The 20,405-nt window shown below is 56.6% G+C and overlaps 2 protein-coding genes and 1 pseudogene across 2 annotated transcripts; 2 read left to right on the top strand and 1 right to left on the bottom strand.

Annotated features, from left to right (window-relative positions):
* On the top strand, window positions 1–8,957 carry Smarcd3 (SWI/SNF related, matrix associated, actin dependent regulator of chromatin, subfamily d, member 3). Its single transcript, XM_004628979.2, has 13 exons — window positions 1–325; window positions 2,900–3,111; window positions 4,749–4,791; window positions 5,504–5,626; window positions 5,743–5,865; window positions 6,050–6,145; window positions 6,298–6,399; window positions 6,576–6,737; window positions 7,549–7,646; window positions 7,781–7,916; window positions 8,194–8,316; window positions 8,441–8,542; window positions 8,770–8,957. The coding sequence occupies exons 1-13, from the start codon at window positions 248–250 to the stop codon at window positions 8,821–8,823; spliced, it is 1,452 nt and encodes a 483-aa protein (XP_004629036.1). The 5' UTR covers window positions 1–247; the 3' UTR covers window positions 8,824–8,957.
* A 131-nt stretch (window positions 8,958–9,088) lies between these two features.
* On the bottom strand, window positions 9,089–14,742 carry Chpf2 (chondroitin polymerizing factor 2). The gene is made up of 5 exons (XM_004628980.3): window positions 14,659–14,742; window positions 13,155–13,761; window positions 11,804–12,368; window positions 11,036–11,218; window positions 9,089–10,524 (listed from the first exon to the last, which is right to left on the bottom strand). Exons 2-5 carry the CDS (start codon window positions 13,433–13,435, stop codon window positions 9,217–9,219), a joined length of 2,337 nt encoding a protein of 778 aa, XP_004629037.1. The 5' UTR covers window positions 13,436–13,761; window positions 14,659–14,742; the 3' UTR covers window positions 9,089–9,216.
* A 2,071-nt stretch (window positions 14,743–16,813) lies between these two features.
* LOC101584123 lies at window positions 16,814–18,207 on the top strand (annotated as a pseudogene).
* The last annotated feature ends 2,198 nt before the right edge of the window (window positions 18,208–20,405 follow it).

Raw genomic sequence — 20,405 nt, forward strand, 5'->3', positions numbered from 1 at the left:
GGCCGCCGGACTATTTCTGGCTTATCAGTGCTGGAATGCGGCAGCCGCGGCGGCGGGCGGGCGGCGGCGACGGCGTGGGCCGTGGGCCGTCAGGGCAGCCCTGAAGGGGCCCCCTCCCCACTCCGCTCGAGTAGAAGTGTGAGAGAGCCCAGCAGGACTCAGAGGGGAGAGTTGGAGGAAAAAAAGGCAGAAAAGGGAAAGAAAGAGGAAGAGAGAGAGAGTGAGAGGCGCCGCGGAGCCCACCCCGATGGCCGCGGACGAAGTTGCCGGAGGGGCGCGCAAAGCCACGAAAAGCAAACTTTTTGAGTTTCTGGTCCATGGGGTGGTGAGTGGGGGAAAGTTAGCGGGGGAGGGTGCGGGCTGGCGCAGGCTGAATGGAGGGGGGACCGGGAGGGGCCCCGGGGCGCCGCGGGACATGCGGCCTCTGCCGGGGGCACACGGCCGGGCCAGGACGGTGCCTGCGCCTGGCATCCGAACACGTCGCCAGGCGGCCGCTGGGGATGGGCGCGCGGCGGCAGCGGCGGCGGCAGCGGCGGCAGCGGGGAGGGAGGCGTTGGCATGGGCGCTTGTCAGGGCCGGGGGTGGGACTTGGGACTGTCCCCCGCTGGCGTGTGGGTGTGGGGAGGGGGTCCCCTCTGCGCTGGACATGTTGTCTTCAATTCTTTCCTACTGGGCCCAGGTGTTCCTCTGCCCTGGGGTTGGGGGTTGGGTAGGGGACCGGGACAGGCGCGGCTGCACTGGGCTGTCTGTTGTCCCTGTTCATCCTTGGGGAAAGTAGTGCTGATTGTGAGACGGGAGGAGCAGGTGACCCTGGAAGCACTGTGGGCCACCGAGAGGGAAGCTCTCCCTCTTCTCAGGAGGGTTTGGGGCATGGCTGTGGCCTCAAGCTTGGGGGTCTGGAAGACGACTGTTCTAGGGTCAGACTCCAAGTTATGGGGTCTTGTGAGGAACCCCTTGAGCTTCACTGGAAGTGGATGGCCTTAACACCTCAAAGTGTGAAGGAAGGGCTGGAATTGGGGACAGGAGGCCTAGAGACCAAAGGGACAGCACTGCACTGTCCTGCTCCAGGCAGAGACACGTGGGGACCTAGAAGGAGCAGGGGCCTCAGGGATGAAGCCCTGAGCAGAGGAGAAGGGGGCTGGGTTGGGAGGGACAGGGAGGGTGGGAATGGTAGGGGTGGGGGCCATGTAGACAGGAAGTAGGCAGGTTCACCCTGGTCCATTAGGGTTGTGGCCCCAGGAGAGCTCAGAGCCCCCCAAATCTTTACCTCTTAGGGGGAAATGCCAGTGGGTAATAGGGCCTCTTTGTAAGTCAGCTGGTATGCTGGCCTTGAGGAGTGGGATTGCAGTGATAAGGAACAGGATTTCCCTGAGGCAGCCTGCTCCAGCCCTGGGGGTCTTGGGGGGCAACTTCCCAGGGCCTCCCGTGGGCCAGTGCTCTTGCTAGTCCTGACCTTGCTCCTTGGGGAGTTCTCTTTAAAGAGGCCACTATTGAGAATGAGGCACCATGGGGATTTAAATGCAGGCAAGTTAGAGCTTTGGTTTTGGGTGGCTGTGAGGACCCCGCTCCCAGTGTCCTGTCTGTGCCAGTGGGGATGGTTGAGCCTGGGCTCTGCTGAGGCTGCCACCCTGGAGGTGTGAGTGACAGGGTCAGGTGTGGTGGGGGAGGCAGGCAGAGGCAGGTTCCATGGCCAGAGAGATGGGCAGAGACAGCTGCTGGCTAGAGTGGAGGTGTTAGGGTCAGACACAGTGAAGGGAGGGAAACACCAAGCACAGGGCAGGGCAGGGCACCCCCCTTGCGCTGGGGAAAAGTAGGGAGCATGCTCACATGAGCCAGGGTCTATGTTCCCTCCCCCAGTGGCCTTCTCTCCCCCACTTCCCTCCACCTGTGGCCACTGAACCTCTATCTGGCCCTGCTTGTCTCCTTTCTGGGTCTGGACAAAAGGGATCTGAAACACTTCTCTGGGAGACATTTGTACCTCATCTGAACCCACCTCACTGTGCAGTGATAGTGGGCTGGAATGCCACCTTCCAGCGCCCCTCTGGTCCCCGACTTCTGCTCACACTGGGGTAGCATGAGGGGTGGAGGAGGTCTAGAGGGTGGGCCCTTCTGTGCCCCGGGGCACTGGCAGGGGACCTGGTGCACCTGGTGGAGATGCTGCTGCTTTTGACCATACAGGGCTCCCTGGCAGCCCACCTGGAGCCCAGCTTCCGGCTCCCAATCAGAGAGACCTGCCAGGGTCTGACGTCAGCCCCTCAGGTGCCCTTGCCCTGCCCCCAGCCTTCACCCTGGCAGAGTTGGGGGAGGGGGATAAGTCGGGGAGCCCCCGGGTGTGGAACTCGAGTCTGCCGAAGAGAGTAAGGTCTGAGACCAAGCAGCCAAAATCCGGGGTGGGGTAGGGGCAGAAAGGGGGGTGGTTGAGAAGGGGCTGAGCAACCTGAGGAGACTGCCCTGTGAGGAGGAAGGAGTGGGCAGAGCCTGCGTCCAGTGCCACCGTGCCAGGAGTGCGGCGTGACCTTGGTGAGGTCGCCTTTCTCCTTGAGCCGCAGTTGCCTCATCTGTCAAGTGGGGACGAGAGGGCCTGTTCGGTCGCCCTGCAGGGCGGCATGTGCCGCGAGCATCTTCGCCATTCCCAGCCCTCGGGTACCCGCTGCGCCCGCGGCCGCGATGCCCAGGGCGCCTGCCTGGCCGCGTCCCTTCCCGCCGCGGGCGCCGAGCCCCTCCCCCGATCGCGCGGGTCCCAGCGCCCCGCCCCGCCCACCCTCGCGCTCACCCGCGCCCAGGGTCACCAGTGGGGTGTGGGGGATCGGTCCGGGTAGGGACGCCAGTTCCGCCCTGCGGCCGGGGACCGGAGTCTGACCCACGGGTGCCGGTTTCTCTTCCCCCGCCCCGCCCCCAGCGTCCTGGGATGCCGTCCGGAGCCCGGATGCCCCACCAGGGGGCGCCCATGGGCCCCCCGGGCTCCCCGTACATGGGCAGCCCCGCCGTGCGACCCGGCCTGGCCCCCGCGGGCATGGAGCCCGCCCGCAAGCGAGCAGCGCCCCCACCCGGGCAGAGCCCCGCGCAGAGCCAGGGCCAGCCGGTGCCCACCGCCTCCGCGCGGAGCCGCAGGTGAGTGGGGCGGGGCCGGGGGCGAAACGCGGCCCCAGAGAGCAGGAGCGGCTGGCAGGGCCGCCTCTGGGTGGGATGCCCTCCGGGAGGTGGGCTCAGGAACACCGGTCTGATTCTTTTGTGTGCCCGCGAGACAGGCTGCGGCCGTCACGGGCAGTGCCCCTTCCCTCGCCCTGCTCCTTGTCACCTGCCAAACTCCCCTCCCCACTCTTGACCCCAGGCTCTGGGTGATGTTTCAGTCTTTGGGGTGCGGATGGGACTGAAGATAGGATGGGGGAGAGCTTTTGCTGTTCCCTAAAGTGTAGTTCCCCTTACATCTTCCTGTGAGCCCCTGGAGGTGTCTCCAGGACCACTCCAGCCAGACCTTCCCCGTGGGAATCTCTGGCCATAGGACTGCGGCCTGGGGCCTCCTCTGTGGGTGGCAGTCTCTACCCAGACTTGTGCAGGTCATTTTTAGGCGCCCAAAAGGTGAGGTGCTGCTATAACCCTTCCTCTGTACCAGTTCTGCCCCCAGGCCACCCCGGCCAGCCTATTTCCTTTTCTGGGCAGCTAGGGACACCCCGAAAGCCCCTGCTGCCTCCTGGCAGGACGTGACCCTGCGGGGGGTCACTGTTTAGCCAAACACACGTTTCCTTTTGCACAACAGATGGGTTCCTCTAAAAGGTGTAACATCAATTTTACTTCATTATTGGATTTTTTTTACACAAGGCATTCACCATTTTAAGAATCCCACGATGAATTATTATGCAAAGTTCATCATCGTTTTTGCGTAGCAGATAATCATTCCATGATTTATCTTGTATAAATGGGGAGTTTCACATAGATACTTAGTTTTAAGTGCTAACCTTTAATGAGTAGCTCTTCTAGCCTTCCAGGGGATCCAGAGGGAGGGGCCGTGTGGAGCCTTCCTCTGGGGTGCTTTCTAGCTCTTGCTCCCCAAGGGTGTCCGAGGTGCTTAGAAGCAGCTTGTGGGTCAGGAGTCCAGGTCCTGGCTGGTGCCCATCAAAGGCTTGTGGCCCTGTGCAGTCACACGCAGGAGAGCACCCCTCCCTGCACACTGTCTCTAGGCCCGTCTGGTGCGTCGCCCTTGCCCAGTTGGCAGGTGGTCCTAGAGCACAAGTACCCCTGTCCTTGGTGGTCTCTTCCCGTCCAGGGGTGGAAGACGTGCAAATCCCACCAGCTTCGTGTTGGCCCCTCCTGTCTAGGCACGGGGAGGGGTGGTGTCTCCCCCTATCGGAGCTCACAGGCCCCTGGACACGCACCCCTGCTTGGCAGGAAGGGCAGGTCCTCCTTGTGCCCATCTTCCCCATCCCCCAGCTTTCCTCAAACACCTCCCCTAACCCCAGTCCATCTTAAACCTGAATTTCTCTGGGCCTGAGGATATGGTGGTGTGGAAAAGGGGTCGCAGGCTAGAGGATGCACTGATCACCCCACTTCCTAAGAGAGGACCACAGCACACCAGCTCCACACACCACTGTCATAGCCCCTCAGGCAGGCAGGCGGGCGGGCAGGCAGACAAGTGGGCTGTGGGAACCCCAGCCAGGCGGGCGGAGATGTCGGGATAATTTAGCAGGTGGCCTCGTTACTCCCAGATCTGTCACCATGGTAACCTGGTTTTTTCTTTAAAAAATGTACAGTGCCAAGAGGAGGAAGATGGCTGACAAAATCCTCCCTCAAAGGGTGAGTGCCTTTCACTGCAGCCCCCAGCAGCCCCCACCTTGTCGCTCTGCCCTTCCCCCCAGGAGCAGAGCTTCAGCGCCACACCACTTTCACTTTTTGTTTAAAAAGCTCATTAAGAAGTGAGGCTCCTCAGGCCAGAGGGCGGGGTGAGGCCGAGTGAGGGAAGGAGGCGCCTGGGGGGGTTGAACACCAGCGGTCTGCAGACAGAAAGTCTTGGGACAAAGAGGAGGAACGAGGCCGCCAAGTGGAGTGAGGGGACAGAAGGTAGCCACATGTCCTGATGGCATCGTAAAGGGACCCAGGCCCAGCTGGATGTTAGGTGACATGGTTCAGATACCAGGAGTGGTGCCAGCATAGAGGTGGGCAGTGTTAGTCATCTTTTCTGTTGGGACTCCAGAGCCCCTCAGCTGCTTGCAGGGACCCAAGGGTGACCAGGGGACAGGGGAAGTGACAAGATGAGAAGGGTAGGTGCTAGCACTTGCGGGGCTGCTCACCCTGCAAAGTGAGCTGCCCTGGATCTCAGGGAGCAGCAGAGGCCCTGCTGTGAAGGCTGCACCATGGGGCCATGGAGAGAGGTCCCAGCCGTACTCTCCAACCTCCTAGTCTGCAATCAGCCCCCTCCTGTCCAGCGTCTTGTGCCCTGGGGGTGCATGGCAGGCTCCTGTTCCACAGCACATCCGCTGAGCCTCAATCCTGCTTGCCCCTCCTCCAGATTCGGGAGCTGGTGCCCGAGTCCCAGGCTTACATGGACCTCCTAGCGTTTGAAAGGAAGCTGGATCAAACCATCATGCGGAAGCGGGTGGACATCCAGGAGGCCCTCAAGAGGCCCATGAAGGTGCTACAGTGTGGCAGGAAGAGGTTTCTAACCCTGTGCCCAAGACGGGGAAGCAGGGTTCCCCCGGGGTGGAGGCACACAGCATTTGCCCTGTATTATGCTCTTTATTTCTACAGCAAAAGCGGAAGCTGCGTCTTTATATCTCCAACACTTTTAACCCTGCGAAGCCCGACGCGGAGGACTCGGATGGCAGCATTGCCTCCTGGGAGCTGCGGGTGGAGGGGAAGCTCCTGGATGATGTACGTCCTGGCCCAGGTCTCTCCAGGTGTCCTGGGGTGGGTACGGGCAGTGGGAAGGCCCAGGGTATCTCCCACCCAGTGGGTGGGTCTGGGGTGTGAGTGCAGAAGGCCACCCCAAAGTGTGCCCCCTGCCCCCTGCCAGCTCAGCCCACCCTGTGCCATGGCCCCTGTTCTTCCCACACAGCCCAGCAAGCAGAAGCGGAAGTTCTCTTCTTTCTTCAAGAGTTTGGTCATTGAGTTGGACAAAGACCTGTATGGCCCTGACAACCACCTTGTTGAGGTAAGGCAGATCTTTTCTGCCTTTGAATCCACATTCCTGAAGGCCCAAGGCTCCAAACGACCTGCACAGATGTGGCTCAGGGACCACACTAGAGCCCTGAGCCACTGAGCCAGATGGGCCTGCAGGTGACCCAGCCCTTCCCCCGGGGACAGTGGCACCGGACACCCACAACCCAGGAGACAGACGGGTTCCAGGTGAAGAGGCCAGGGGACCTGAGTGTGCGCTGCACGCTGCTCCTCATGCTGGACTACCAGGTCTGTGTCTGTCCCCGTGTCCCAGATGCCACACCAGGGACCTAAGGGGCCCCCTCATCCTCCTTACCCCTCCTCCAAATCTTGTTTCCAAGGAGCCCAATCACAACCAAGGTGCCTGGCCCTGAACCTCTGCCATGACCTCCCTTTGATCTAATTTTCTGGTCACCCTTTCCTAGCCTCCCCAGTTCAAACTGGACCCCCGCCTGGCCCGGCTGCTGGGGCTGCACACCCAGAGCCGCTCAGCGATTGTGCAGGCCCTGTGGCAGTACGTGAAGACGAACAGGCTACAGGACTCCCACGACAAGGAGTACATCAACGGGGACAAGTATTTCCAGCAGGTAACCTCTGCTAAGCCCAGGGGTCTGAGAAGCAACTGTTCACAGGTAACACCCATCTCCCTGCTGGAGTCTGTAAGATGAGAAATGGCCACAGACATGGCCTTGGGCCAGGAGGGCTAGGGGTCTAGGCCAGCTTTTCTCCAGATGAGCCTCATGCCACAATGCCCCCACGTAGGCTCCCCAAGTTAGGAGAGCCAAGGACATCCTCAAAGGAAGGGCATATTCTTTGTATTTGGGGTTATGGTCCCTGGGTTCTAGACGCAGCACTAGACTTCAGGTAAGTTAGCTTTGCTGTTCCGTGCCTTGCTCTTCAGCTTTGATGTGGCCTGTCCCCTCAGCAGTAAAAATCAAAAGCAAACAACCACGGTGCTGGGGTAACATTCTCCCAAAGTACCATGTAATATCATGAATGTGCTTTAGAAGAAGCGCAGCAGGTAAACCTGGGCAGAAATAGCAGGGGCTATTTATTGAGCGCTTACCGCTTCATCAGGCACTTTGCATGGGTTCAGTGATTTCTCGGGATACCCCGTGAGACAGGGACTGTAAACCGTCCCATCCCAGAGATGAAGACGCCCTGGCCAGGGGTCTTAGGTGACCTATTCAAGGTGGCAAGGTGTGACAGAGCAGGGCTCACACACACCCCAGCAGGCGGCTCAGGTCCTGTCGCAAGCCCTTGTCCACCACACTGGCCAACCTACAGCCAAGCTGGCTTTCAGCTTCTGGTGGCCTTTCTAGAATGGAAGGACCTAGAACTGCAGCCACAATCTCTCTACACACAAGAGTGAGATTTTCCCCAATTGTCCCCCTTCAGATTTTTGACTGTCCCCGGCTGAAGTTTTCCGAGATTCCCCAGCGCCTCACAGCCCTGCTATTGCCCCCTGACCCAATTGTCATCAACCATGTCATCAGGTGAGGTGGTCCAGCTTGCGCCTGCCTTCCCAGCCCTCCCTCCCCTCCCTGCTTCCCTCCCTGTGCACCAAACCAGGGGCCCCTGGGCCTCTGTGGGGACACCATGGCCACCAAGGGCTGGATTTCCTTGGCAGCGTGGACCCATCAGACCAGAAGAAGACAGCGTGCTATGACATTGATGTGGAGGTGGAGGAGCCACTGAAGGGCCAGATGAGCAGCTTCCTCCTGTCCACAGCGAACCAGCAGGAGATCAGTGCTCTGGACAGTAAGGTGGGGCCCGAGCCCAGAGCTAGACAGGATGGCCACTGAGAGAGGACTGACAGCACACTTAGGACAGACCAGCCACAGGCCAGGAGGGGACAGGGCCAAATGCCCTCACAGGATGCCAGCATTCTGAGTTTAGGGCTGCCCACCCTTGCTCAGCTGGGCCTTGGAGGAATCAGGGCTCAGAGACCACTCTTTGTGGGAGCTCGCCCTCCCCTGCCCACTCTGCCACCTCCCCCCACGTGCACTGCTGTGACCAGGCGGGAATGCTCTCTACCTGCAGATCCATGAGACGATCGAGTCCATCAATCAGCTCAAGATCCAGAGGGACTTCATGCTAAGCTTCTCCAGAGACCCCAAGGGCTACGTCCAAGACCTGCTCCGCTCCCAGAGCCGGGACCTCAAGGTGAACGGGGGAGACGGGGCGGTGCTGGAGTGGGGACAAGCACACAAGGAAGACCACCATAAACGGTGTACGCCGGGGCAGCCAAGGGGCGCCGGGCTGAGCGCCGACCCCGTGCATCCCTCAGGTGATGACAGATGTAGCCGGCAACCCTGAGGAGGAGCGCCGGGCTGAGTTCTACCACCAGCCCTGGTCCCAGGAGGCTGTCAGCCGCTACTTCTACTGCAAGGTCAGGAGTGCCCCTTGCCCTTGAGGCTTCTTCTCTCTGGGTCGCCCTCCTCACTCGCTGGTGGCCCTTGCTGCCCCCACAGTGACAAGTGTCGGCCAAAACCACCTCCTGGTGCCATGGCCTCACTGCTCTGACAGGGCCAGGGCAGGGGACCCTGGTGCGTGGGAGGGCTATGATGGTCCTGCACAGGGCCACACGTCACCCTGCCCCGCCCTCTTCCTCTGAAGATCCAGCAGCGCAGGCAGGAGCTGGAGCAGTCGCTGGTCGTACGCAACACCTAGGAGCCTGGGCCTGAGCACCGCCACGGACCAGGGATGGGCTGGGGCCCGGAACCGGCAGGCTGTGCCCTGGGCTCGGGCCTGGCTTCTCCACTGCCTCAGGGGCGGGAGGACTGGATTAAAGGTTATTCACTCAAGAGCAGTGGCATGATCATTGGAAACCGGGGTCCCAGAGGGTTGGGAAGAGGGAAGGCAGTGGTCCCTTTCTGGACAAGCCCCCACACCCATCCTTCAGTCTTCTCCTCCCCATTTTCCCTGGACCTAAAACCAATTTGGCAGAAGACATTTTTAATATTCTTATTTAAAAAAATACAGCGTTAAGCTAAGCCCTCTTCCGTCCATCACCCAGCCTCACCCTGCCTGAGGCAGAGGTACAGGGGGGCCCGGGGCGGGGTGCTAGGTGCTATTGGCCTGCTCCTGCTCGAACAGGGCCATGGCCAACTGGGCACGGCCCCCTAGCCCCTCCAGGTTGCTGAGGCGGCAGCGGTGGTAGAGCTCCTCACTGAGCCGTGGGCTGCAGTCCCGCAGGGAGAACTTCTGCACCAGCCCTGGCTCTACGGCCCGAAAGAGGTGGAGCCCTGAGAACCGGAGGAAAACATCCATCACCTCCAGCCCCTCCAGGGCTTCCTCCTCTTCCTGGCCTGCCAGGTCACCAGCCAGCCGGGCGCGGGCCGCTAGGTAGTCCGCATTGTAGAAGCAGCCCTCTGCCGATGCCTGCCGGTCAAACCTGCCCCCAACAGGGGCACCCCGGGATGGGTCTGAACCAGGAGGGGATGGGGGGTCAGGGCCAGCCCCTGGAGGGCCTGGGGGTGACCTCTGCGGTGATAGAGCTGGGTTGAACTCTTGGAAATGGATTGGGAAGAAAGCCTGCCAGCCAGAGATGGCATTCATGCGGCAGCGGTTGAGGACTTCAGGCCCAGGTCTGGTCCACACAGTGGTGAGGAAAAAGAGGGTGTCCACGGGGTGCTTCTTGGACACCACGTCCATGAGTCGCACCTGGGAAGGGGCCTCTGCTCTCACGGCAAGCCAAGCCAGCCTTGCCCCAGGATACCGTCGCTCCAACTCCGCAACTGCAGCCTTCACCCCAAGAAAGGGATCCGGGGCCCCACGGCCACCTTCCCGGGGCCCATAGACCAGCAGCAGGGTGAGCAGCGCATGCTCTTGTGGCTCTAGTATGCTGGCCGCAAAGGCCTCCAGGAACGCAGGGGCCACTGTGGCTTCGGCCACCAGGAGTGGCAGTACCAGCTGCACCCGGGTGGCTTCGGTGACATAGGGCATCGGCAGGATTTCCACACGGCTCAGTGGCCGCAGCAGACTGACTCTACGAGCCAGAGCCCGCCGGTGCCCCCTCTGAGTGACAGCTTCCAACAGCAGGTCCAAGGTGTACTCCATGCCCCGTGCAGGGTCGAAGCGCCGGTAACCATTGAGCAGCCGCTGCTTCTGGAAGCGCAGGCGGGGCTGATACCGCCGATTGAGCTGCTCCAGAGCAGTGTCCACGGCATCACCCACATCTGCCCTGTTAGCCCCCTGCAGAGGGCACTTGGGCGCTCCGTCTGTACAGGAGAAGGTGTGCTGCTCCGTGAAGTAGTCCCAGCCCAGCACCTCAAAGCGAGAGTGCGGTGTGAAGGGAGCTGGGAGTCCCACTGGCCAGCTCAGCCCCGCCTCGCCCTCGGGGGTCAGCACCGTCAAGTTCCGGATCTGAGCCTGGGGTAGGTGGAGACACACCTCCTATGAGCGCCTCAGTGTCCATCCAGGGCCCCACCTGCTCCAGCTTCCTGGCCTCAGGAGTCTGGTAGTGAGCTCTGGCTAATCACCTGTGCCCTTCTGTCAATTGCAGACGGGACAAGAGTGACCCCCACCTCAGATGACTGCTGAGAGGGACATGCACTTTACACAGGAAAGGTCATCTTGAAGTATGACCGCCCTTCTCCCTCCTGCCCAGGGCACACACATCCTCTTCATGACTGGGCTGTGGTTCATCTGTACTTCCCTCCTTTCTGTCCTTGGGCTTTCTTAGGAGTTCCAGAAGCACAGGGGCTGCTGGGCTTCTGCCTCCTTGGGTAGAAAGGCATGGCCAGCCCCTTCCTCCTGCCCTGCTCTACCACCCTGCCCTGCCCCACTAGCTCAGCTGGCTGCTCCTTTGAAGCCCAGAGGTTGTGGGCCACCCTCACCCTCCAGCCAGGGTCGCAGGCCCACCCACTGTCCCACAACTCACCTGCAGTTGTTCTATTTCACTGTAAGCCCGCTCCAACTCCAGAGCACTGAAGCGTTTGTGGAGTCGGTACATGAGAGTGGCCTCGGGAACAGGGTGCACGGCGAAGGCGTTCAGGAAAGCCAAGCTCCCCTCCTTCTCAGGGTCCCTGTTCTTGGCCAGCTCAAAGGAGCGATACTGCTGCCCCTGGAGGGATCAATCACACCAATCAGTGCCACACGCGAAGGCTGCTGGTCCCAGCAAGCCCTCCATCATCCTCACCGGTCACACCTGTCACCCTACTGCTCTAGGATGGGCAGGAGGTTCCTGGTGGCTCCCTTTGCCCAGGTTAATGTCAGTGCCTCGTTTTGGGAATGATAAGTAGAGTAGGCACCAGGGACACCCTTGTTCCACAACAAATCTCACTATCCCTCAGGGGCATGAAAGCCTCAAGCCAGAAAATCCTCCAGGTGTTCTACCCTTCTGCAGCCAGTAAGGTTGCTCTAAGGGCTGGAAAGTGATCACCTTTCTTCTTGGGGGTGGAACCATTTCTGGGACTCGCCTACACCTACATTGTCACCAACTGTGGCATACCAGGGAGATGTTGAGGAAGGGCAGGAGATGGGGGAGACTGAATCAGGCACCTGACGAGATATGCTTGCTGGCTCAGGGCTGTGAGAGTGCGGAGGGGCAGGCTAGCAGCTGGGAGGATAAAACGATTCCCCTCAGCGAGCACTGACTCAGTTACTGTTAACTTGGTGGGGACTGGGGCTGACTTGAAAGAGCTGTCACCTGGTGCTGCGAGACACAGCCAACACCCAGAGAGTCGATGAGGCAGCGGCCCAGCCACTCGTCAGGTCGAGCACTGAGAATGTCCCCACGGCAGCCATCCAGGTGCGGCCTCAGGTGAAGCAGGAGGCTCCGTGATAACAAGTAGCCAAAGCCCCCATGGCAATATCGGGCCTGCTCGGCTGCCCCGATGAACTCCTCCGCCTGGCCCAAGTACAGGTCCTGGTTGATGCTGAGGTGGCCAGCAAGGGCTGCCAGGCGGGGGGCCTGCACATACGTGTCATCCTGCATAATGAAGAACCAGTCGTAGTCGCCCCCGAAGTGTGTGTGAAGGTGGCGCAGGGTCTCCGACATGAGCCAGGCAGGCCGCTCATCCCCGTGGGACACCACCTGCATCCCTGCAGGAGTCCGGGCCCCTCGCTGCCCCGTGAAGTAGATTAACCGAGGGAAGTGGTGGGCCACTGTGCGGTTCACAGCCACGGCCAGTGTGGACAACGTGGCTCGGGAAGTCAAAACGGCCACCAGCAACCGCTCACGAGAGCCCAGTTCTGTCTGTATGTACCGAGTCCTGCGGAGAGAGCAGCACGCAGGCGTCAGCTCTCGGGTCTGCCGGGAGTGTGGGCCAACTCATCCAGCGTCTATATCCGCCCAGGAGCAAGTGAGTCGGGGCTGAGGAGAGGGGAGAAACCGCTTTCCTTCCCAGCCAATACAGATTAGCTACTAGAAGAAGTGCTCACTAGAGTAGCTGAACACCAATTTTACATCAATGGTAAGACTCAGATCTGAGAAGGAGAAAATCTGTAACAAATCAAGATGGATGGGCCGGCCAAATAGCTCAGTGGACTAAAGCGCCTGCTTAGGCAAGCACAGGCACCATTGTTTGATCTCTGACACACACATGCCATACCCACTCCACCCCCAGGGTGGGCTGAGCAGGTGGGAGGCTAGTGGCACTCGCCTTATAATCCTAGCTCTGGGGAGGATGAAAACAGGAGGATCACTATGAGTCCAAGCTGCATAGTAAGACCCTGTAACAACCAAATACATTAAAAAAAAAAAAAAAGATGGAGAATAAGACAAAGAATTGCAACAAAGAATTGCACCAGTCGTGGTGCATGTCCGTACTTCCCGCATTTCAGAGGCTGAAGCAGGAGGATCATAGTATTTGAGGCCAGCCTGGACTACATAGTGAGTTCAAAAGCAGCCTAGAATGCATAGCAACACTCTGTCTCAAGAAGCCAAACACCAACAAGGATTGTTGCTCCACAGAACCAAACACTGAAGCAGAAGCACAGACAGACAGCAGCCCTAAGCTAAAAGCCACATGGTGGACTATGCACACAGGGACGCTCACCTGAGCACCTTCTTGTAGGGCTTGTTGGGATCCCTGTAGTAGGGCACAATCCGGGGTTTGAAGTCTTCATCACTTTGGTCCAGCCGGTGCCCTGAGTCTGGATTCTGTGGCCCTCCCCGCTCCCCTGCGGCCTCTACACAGAGATCCTCTCCCTCACCCTGGATCCAAGAAACCCGCAGGAGGCTCAGGCTGCATCCAAGTGACAGCCCTAGGATGAGGGGTAGCGCTGGCCGCAGCAGCGCCAACAGAGAGCTCAGTCGCATGGTGGCAGCCTTGACCATGTGGGTACCCCAGTGGGCACAGCTTCAAGGGTCAGTACGTTGATGGGGGCCAAGCCAGCAGGAGGCTTACAGTCTTAACCAGGGAACCCAGGTCAGTGAGGTCAACAACAGAGCAAGGTGTGCCGACTTCCAGGCCCGGGATCCCCAGGAAGCTTGACTGTCCTGTCTTCACACTCCATCTGCTTAGTCGTCAGTCCTGAGGCGCGGGATGCACCCTCCGGCCGGGCAGTACACATATGCCAAGGGTTTCATTCACACCTGAGATTGCTCCAGGAAGGAAGAGCAATACTCGGTACTCCCAAACCTAACCCAGAAAGTACGCACATCTGCAAGAGAAGGCAGCGGCTGATAAGGAAGGGCTGAGGCAAAAGCCCTCGATCAAAGCAACTGTCCCACCAGAGGCATCTGCCTCAGGGTCTTTGTTCTGAAGACCAGCGGCAGCATCCCCACTCAGGCTGCTGAAGAGGATGCTGAACAGCTGCTGCAGGCCAGCAAAAGAAAAAGGGCCAGGGCCTTCCCCACCGCTGCCACGCGTCAAGGTCACACAACGCTCCTCTCAGGGGCGGTCTGCAGCCGCGCGCGCTGCACGCCAGCCGGCACTCGCCAAGGCGGTGGGCAAGCCGGTGACTCAGCACTGACGGCCGCTCAGAGGCGCGCCAGGCCCGACGGAGCCATTTTGCAGGGCATCTGTCTCAGTATCCCGGCCGCGGCCAGGCTCTGCCGCTCACCCTCCAGAGGGCCGGCAGCGCGCTAACCCAGGCTCTCCCGCTGCGCGCCTGGCCTTCCCCGCGCCCCGGGGACCACGCCGAACAAACCGCAGGCAAGCCGCGCGCGCGTGCGACGAGCCGCCGCCGGAGGCAGCGCGGGGGCTCTGCGAAGGCCGGCGGGAGCCCGGCTCGGGCACGACTCGGGGCCGGCGGCCGCAGCCCAAGCCGCCCCAGGACCGCGGAGGGGCGGGGTGCTGCCGCTGGGACCCCGGGGCCGGCGAGGCAGGCAGGGGAGCGGGGAGCCTGCAGCCGCGAGGGGGCCCGCGTCCTCAGCCCGCTCGACCGAGCACCGGCAGTGGGGCGACCGCGGGCGCCCGATGCCCACGGGAGGGGACCCGGCGGCCGGGCTGGGGGCGGCGGAGGCCGGATGGAGGGAGACAGGGTCTCCGGCGGCACGCGGGGACCGGGAGGCATAGAGACCCCGGCGGAGGGCAGAGACCCGGAGGGGGAACAAACCCCAAACCCGCGGAGGCTCCGGCTGCGCCGCGGATGCAGCTGCCACCTCACGGCGCGGCCCGCGGCTTCCTCTTCCGCTGCCTGTCAGTCACTGGTCTCTATGGTGACCGCATCCGGCCGCTCGCTCCGCCCGCGCCCTCTCTATGGTCACTGGCTGCAGGGCGGGGGTGACGAGCAGGGCTCCGCGGGCGCTGACGGCGGGGGACCCGAGCTGCGCCAGAGGTGCCCCAAGCCTTGCCCCAGCAACGTCTGCTTTGGAAAAAACCACCGCGTCCTCCATGAGCACGCTTCTCCCCTTCGGTTTCGCAGCTTCACTCAGTTGCTTAAGGATTGTTGGATGCTGAAGTTTAGGCGTCCCAAGGAGCGCCGTTCTGAGTAAATCGGGAGCGGACGAGATGGACAGGGCCCTGCCCTTGGGCAGCTGAGAGTTGAGGGTGGCAGGTGGAGAGTAAAGCTTCGACAGAAATTACAAACTGCCGCCACAAGGACCATGGCAGAAAAGTACAGCCAGCGGAAACTCCAAGCAGGAAGAATTAAATCAGGCCGAAAAGGTGAGGACAATGCGATCTGAAGGTTCAAGTAAGAGTTGCCCAGATACACAGCTGAGTTTTCCAGACAAAAAGCACATGGGGCCTCTGAGGGAGGAAGGCGACGATCCACGACAAAAACTGGAAAGGCCAGGACTGGTCAGGGGTCGTGGCCCAAGCTGAGAGAGAGTAGGGGACAGGCAGAGTCTTTCACTCGACCATAGTTGGCTCCTATCCGGGAGGGCACCTTTCCTGGGGAGCAGTTTGGGAATACGCAGAGGCGATGTACTTATCACAGGGTGGGATGGAGGTGTGGGTTCTCGGTCGTGCATACAGGAAAACCGTCCTGATCCCACGCAGCCTGCGCATGTCCTGCTGGACATTTAAATAGGTGAAAGAAGCTTACACCTAGGTTTTATACATTAAAAATGAGCTACTTTTGCAGGGTTGTGCTATGTGAATTGTTAAGGACTGTAACTCACATACGTGAAGGATGATTTACTTGATGTTCAGAAATTTGCTAAGTGCTAGTCACCTTTTTAGAGAGCTTTATCACCGACCAGAGCGTCACAATGTTCATAGCACATTTTTACAGTCACATCCAAGGTGATCTCAGATATAGGTACAAACATCCCAGTTGCGGCTTTCATTCAGTATACGAAATCACATGTTTATTTTATTTCAAAGGATTTCATTTTATGACATGGTTTAAGATGACATAAATTTTTGATATAATTTTATAGTTAGAGAACATCATCTGTAAACTTCATTTTAAAATAGTACAGGAAATTATTATTATTATTATTATTATTATTATTATTGTCTTTTTGAGATAGGGTCTTGCTATGCAGTTCAGGCTGTCAGGCTGGTATGTAGCCTAGGCTGGTCTTGAACTCTCAGTGATCCTCCTGCCTCAGCCTCCCAAGTACTGGGATTACAGGTATGTGCCACCACACTGGCTGGACTATTTTTTAAAAAACCACCACACTAGGAGTATGTAAAATGGAACTCACCTGATAGCCACTAGAACCATGTTTACTGTGTTTTGGCCCTCCACTTTCAGTTAGCTGAGTATTGAGATTTGTGGGCCAGCCAGATAGCTCAGCAGATTAAAGTGGCTACTTAGGCAGGCTCAGAGACCAGGGTTTGATTCCTGGTGTGCCATGCTGGTCCCAGTCCTTGGGCATGCCGAGACAGCGATTGAAACTGGGCATGGTGGTGTGTGCCTGTAATCCCAGCGTTTGGAAGGTTGAAAACAGGAGGATCACTTTGAGTCTGATCGGTGTAGTGAGACTCTGTAGGCGCTGTACTAAATACATTTTTTTAAAAAAAGACATTTGCAATTGGATCTTTGCTTTGCAACTAAAGCACATTAGCTGGCAAATGAGTGATTTCTTAGAAAAGATTTTGGGAAACCAGAAAAAGAGGTTTTTAGAACACTTGTTTTATAGCAATGTGATGCGGCCAGGCATGAGGGCACACGTGTGTAATCCCAGTACTTAGGAGGCTGAGGCAGGAGTTCAAGACCAGTGTGGTCTACAAAGGGAGCTCAAGGCAGCCTGAATTGCAGTGAGACCCTGTCTCAAAAAGACGCCCCCCCCCAAAAAAAAAAAAAAAAAAGGAAAGAAATATAGGTTCTGCTGCTAGCCAGTGAAGAGGAAGCCATGGTGCTCCAAGTCACCCAAAACACAAAAAATAAGGCTGAAAATAAGGCCACGGTCAGTATGGCAGGCGCAAAGCATGTGCCCTTGGTCACTGCCGCAGCCTCCTCCAAGCCAGGTCTGAGGCCAAGAACAGCTCTCGGAGACACTGGTAGCAAAGTCAGTGAGCAGCTGCAAGCCAGAGTGCCCCTGAAAAAGGAAGCACAGACTTTGGCAACTGGAAAAGTTACTGCTAAAAAGCTACGTAAACCTCTGGAAAAAGTGCCTGTGTGTGTGTGCCGGAGCCTGAGCTTGTGCCTGTTCAGGAACAAAAACTTTCTCCTGAACCCATTTTGGGTGATGCTCCCTCTCCAAGCCCCATGGAGACCTCTGGATGTACCCCTGCCAAAGATCTGTGTCAGGCCTTCTCTGATGTCACTCTGGCTGTGAATGATGTGGATGTGGAAGATGGAGCAGATCCAAACCTCTATAGTGAATATGTGAAAGATACCTATGCTTGTCTCCAGCAACTTGGGGAAGAGCAGGCAGTCAGACCAAAATACCTACTGGGTGGAGGAATCACTGGAAACGTGAGAGCCATCCTAATTGACTAGCAGGTACAGGTTCAGATGGAATTCAGGTTGCTGCAGGAGACCGTGCACATGACTGTGTCCATTACTGACTGGTTCATGAAGAATAATTGTGTGCCTAAGAAGATGCTGCAGCTGATCAGAGTCACTGCCATGTTCATCGCAAGCAAAGATGAAGAAATGTACCCTGCAGACATCAGGGACTTTGCCTACGTGACCACCAACACTTACACTAAGCACCAGATCAGGCAGGTGGAAATGAAGATCCTGGGAGTTCTAAACTTAGCTCTGGGTCACCCGCTCCCCCTGCCCTTCCTTCATAGAGCCCCTAAGATTGGAGCGGTCAGTATTGAGAAACATACATTGGCCAAACACCTGACGGAGCTGTCTATGTTGGACTATGATACGGTGCACTTTCCTCCTCTCCAAATTGCAGCAGGAGCTTTTTGCTTAGCACAGAAAATGCTTGATAATGGTGAATGGACACCGACTCTGCGGCATCACCCGCTGTACACCGAAGAGTCTCTTTTTCCTGTAATGCAGCACCTGGCTAAGAATATAGTTGTGGTCAGTCGTGGGCTTACAAAGCACATGGCCATCAAGAACGAGTGTGCTGCCTCAGAGCATGCTCACGTCAGCAGTCTAGCGCAGCTAAATTGTGCATCAGTTGAAGACTTGGCCAAGACTGTGGCAGAAGTGGAACTTGTAAGCTTGAATACTCTATCTGCAAATAAAATTGGCACCATGTGCCACTTGTACATACTGTACTGCGTTAACAGACTTCAATAAAGATTGTGAGCCTTTTTATTTTTATTTATTCATGTGTGTGTGTGGCCAGCTCAGCCCACCAGGGGGCAGGGCTGGCTGGCATGTGGTGCTGGGGGATTGAACCATGGTCCCTGTGCTTTGCTAAGCTTGTTCCAAGTAGGTGCTTTAGACCACTGAGCCATCTCACCAGAGCCTTTTTATTTTTGATACTTAGCTGGTTACGTGGTTAGTTCTATTCTAGGGTAACCTAAACTCTTGCTTTAAAGGATGGGTGGAACTATGCCTAAACACTGCTTTTGGTTTCCCAGGGGATGCAGCTCATGTAGAATCATTGCCTGTATGTCTGCATGTGTATTTGGTTCTTTTTTGTGTACCTGGCTTTTACTGTGAGTGGAGCTGATGCCTAAGCTGTGCCTTCAGTAGGCCTCCAGCGTGTAAGCCGCTGCAGCATCTGGAAGGATCTGCCTCATTCTCCTTTAAAGTAACAGCGCCACTTCTCCCTAACCCTCCCTGCTGCTTCTCTTCTGCTGCTTCTGGTGGCTGTTGTACTAAGTCTAAATAAACTATGTCAGGGCCAGTAGCTCAGTGGATTAAAGCGCTGTCAAGCAGATGCAGGGGCCAGGGGTTCAATCCCCGGGCCTGCCATGCTGTGCAGGCCCTGCCCCCAAGCACACTGAGACAGCAATTGAGACTGGGCGTGGTGGTGTGTGCCTGTAATCCCAGCTCTTGGGAGGCTGTAAACAGGGGGATCACTATGAGTTCAATCTAGTAGTGAGACCCTGTATACCCTTCCCTAAAATACAAAAATAAATAAACTATATCAATCATTTCTCCAAAAAAAGGAAATATAATGCAAGCCACAAATGTGAATCATATATGTAATTTAAATTTTTCGGGGCCGGGGAGATGGCTCAGTAGGATAAGTGCTTGACTGGCAAACGCAAGGACCTGAGTTCAATCCCCAGTTCTGCCAAAAATAAAATAAAATAAAATAAAATTTTCTAGTGGCCATATGTCTTAAAAAGTAAAATAGGTGGTACTAGTTTTGATATCTTATTGTTGATATCTCCAAAATATTATTTTCAGCATGAAATCTATGAAAAAACTAGTGATGTGATGTTTTACATTGTTCACATGCAACTTTTGAAATCCAATACAAAAGCTGTAAGGAGCTTGTTTCCAACTGGACTGTCTTGCACGTGTCCTATAGTACCAAGCCCCTGGAGGCTGCTGTTCCAAGCAGTACAGTTGCAGGCCTTTTCAGTTACTAAGTTCCTAGGTAACTCTGAAGGAGACATTGACTGCCTTGGGTCTAAGTTTCTTTATATTCTTTTTTAAAGTCATTTTTTCTCTTCCCATCTCCTTGCTTAGCCCTCTTCCGTTTCTCTTTTTCCACCCTTTCTCCCCTCACCCCTAGTTCTTTTCCCTGTAAGATGGTTAAGCACCGGTGGGAATGACAAGGCTCCTAAGTAACGAGGTTTTGTAACCCACTTGCTGTGCTGAGGAAATACCTCAGGAACAGATTCATTAATAGGGACTTTTGTGTGTGGTTGGCGGTTAGGTACCTTCAGAGGAGTGAAGTGTTGGGTCTATTTACAGAGCTGGAGTCTGGAATCCAAAGATTCTAGCTTCAAATGCTGGCGCTATCTCCTATTATCAGTACTGTTTTATTAATAGCTCTGTGCATTTTTTTTTTTTGAGACAAGTTCTCCCTATGCATATGAGGCTAGTCTTGATCTCCTTTTGTAGCTCAGGCTGGTCTTGAATTCACCATAGTCCTCTTGCCTCAGCCTCCTATATGCCTTATTTTTATAGCACAATTGCAGACAGTGCTCCCAGGAGGATCAGGTGCCTGGGATCATACGTGATCCACCATCATATACGACTCATTTTCTTCATGTAGAAAGGTCTTGTCACTCAACTACAATTAAATCTTTTATATCTAAAATAACATTTTTGCCCATAATAGATGCTTAGTATTTGTTAAATATATTAAACTAAACAAATATCAAGTACTTCCTTAGGGAAGGATTATACAGTAACAGCAAAGGAAGGAAGAAAGTAAGTGTATCAGAACTCAGTTGGCTACTCACACAATAAGAATTAAGCTTTTTGATCTTTTTAACTAGCATGAGATAAAAACTATCCCATTAAAACTATCCCATTAAAACTTGATTCTGTGCAAACAGCTATAGTCTCACAAAGTCAAAGAATGAAAATCA

The sequence above is a fragment of the Octodon degus genome, unplaced genomic scaffold (assembly GCF_000260255.1).
Source record: "Octodon degus isolate 3935 unplaced genomic scaffold, OctDeg1.0 scaffold00027, whole genome shotgun sequence".
NCBI lineage: Eukaryota > Metazoa > Chordata > Mammalia > Rodentia > Octodontidae > Octodon > Octodon degus.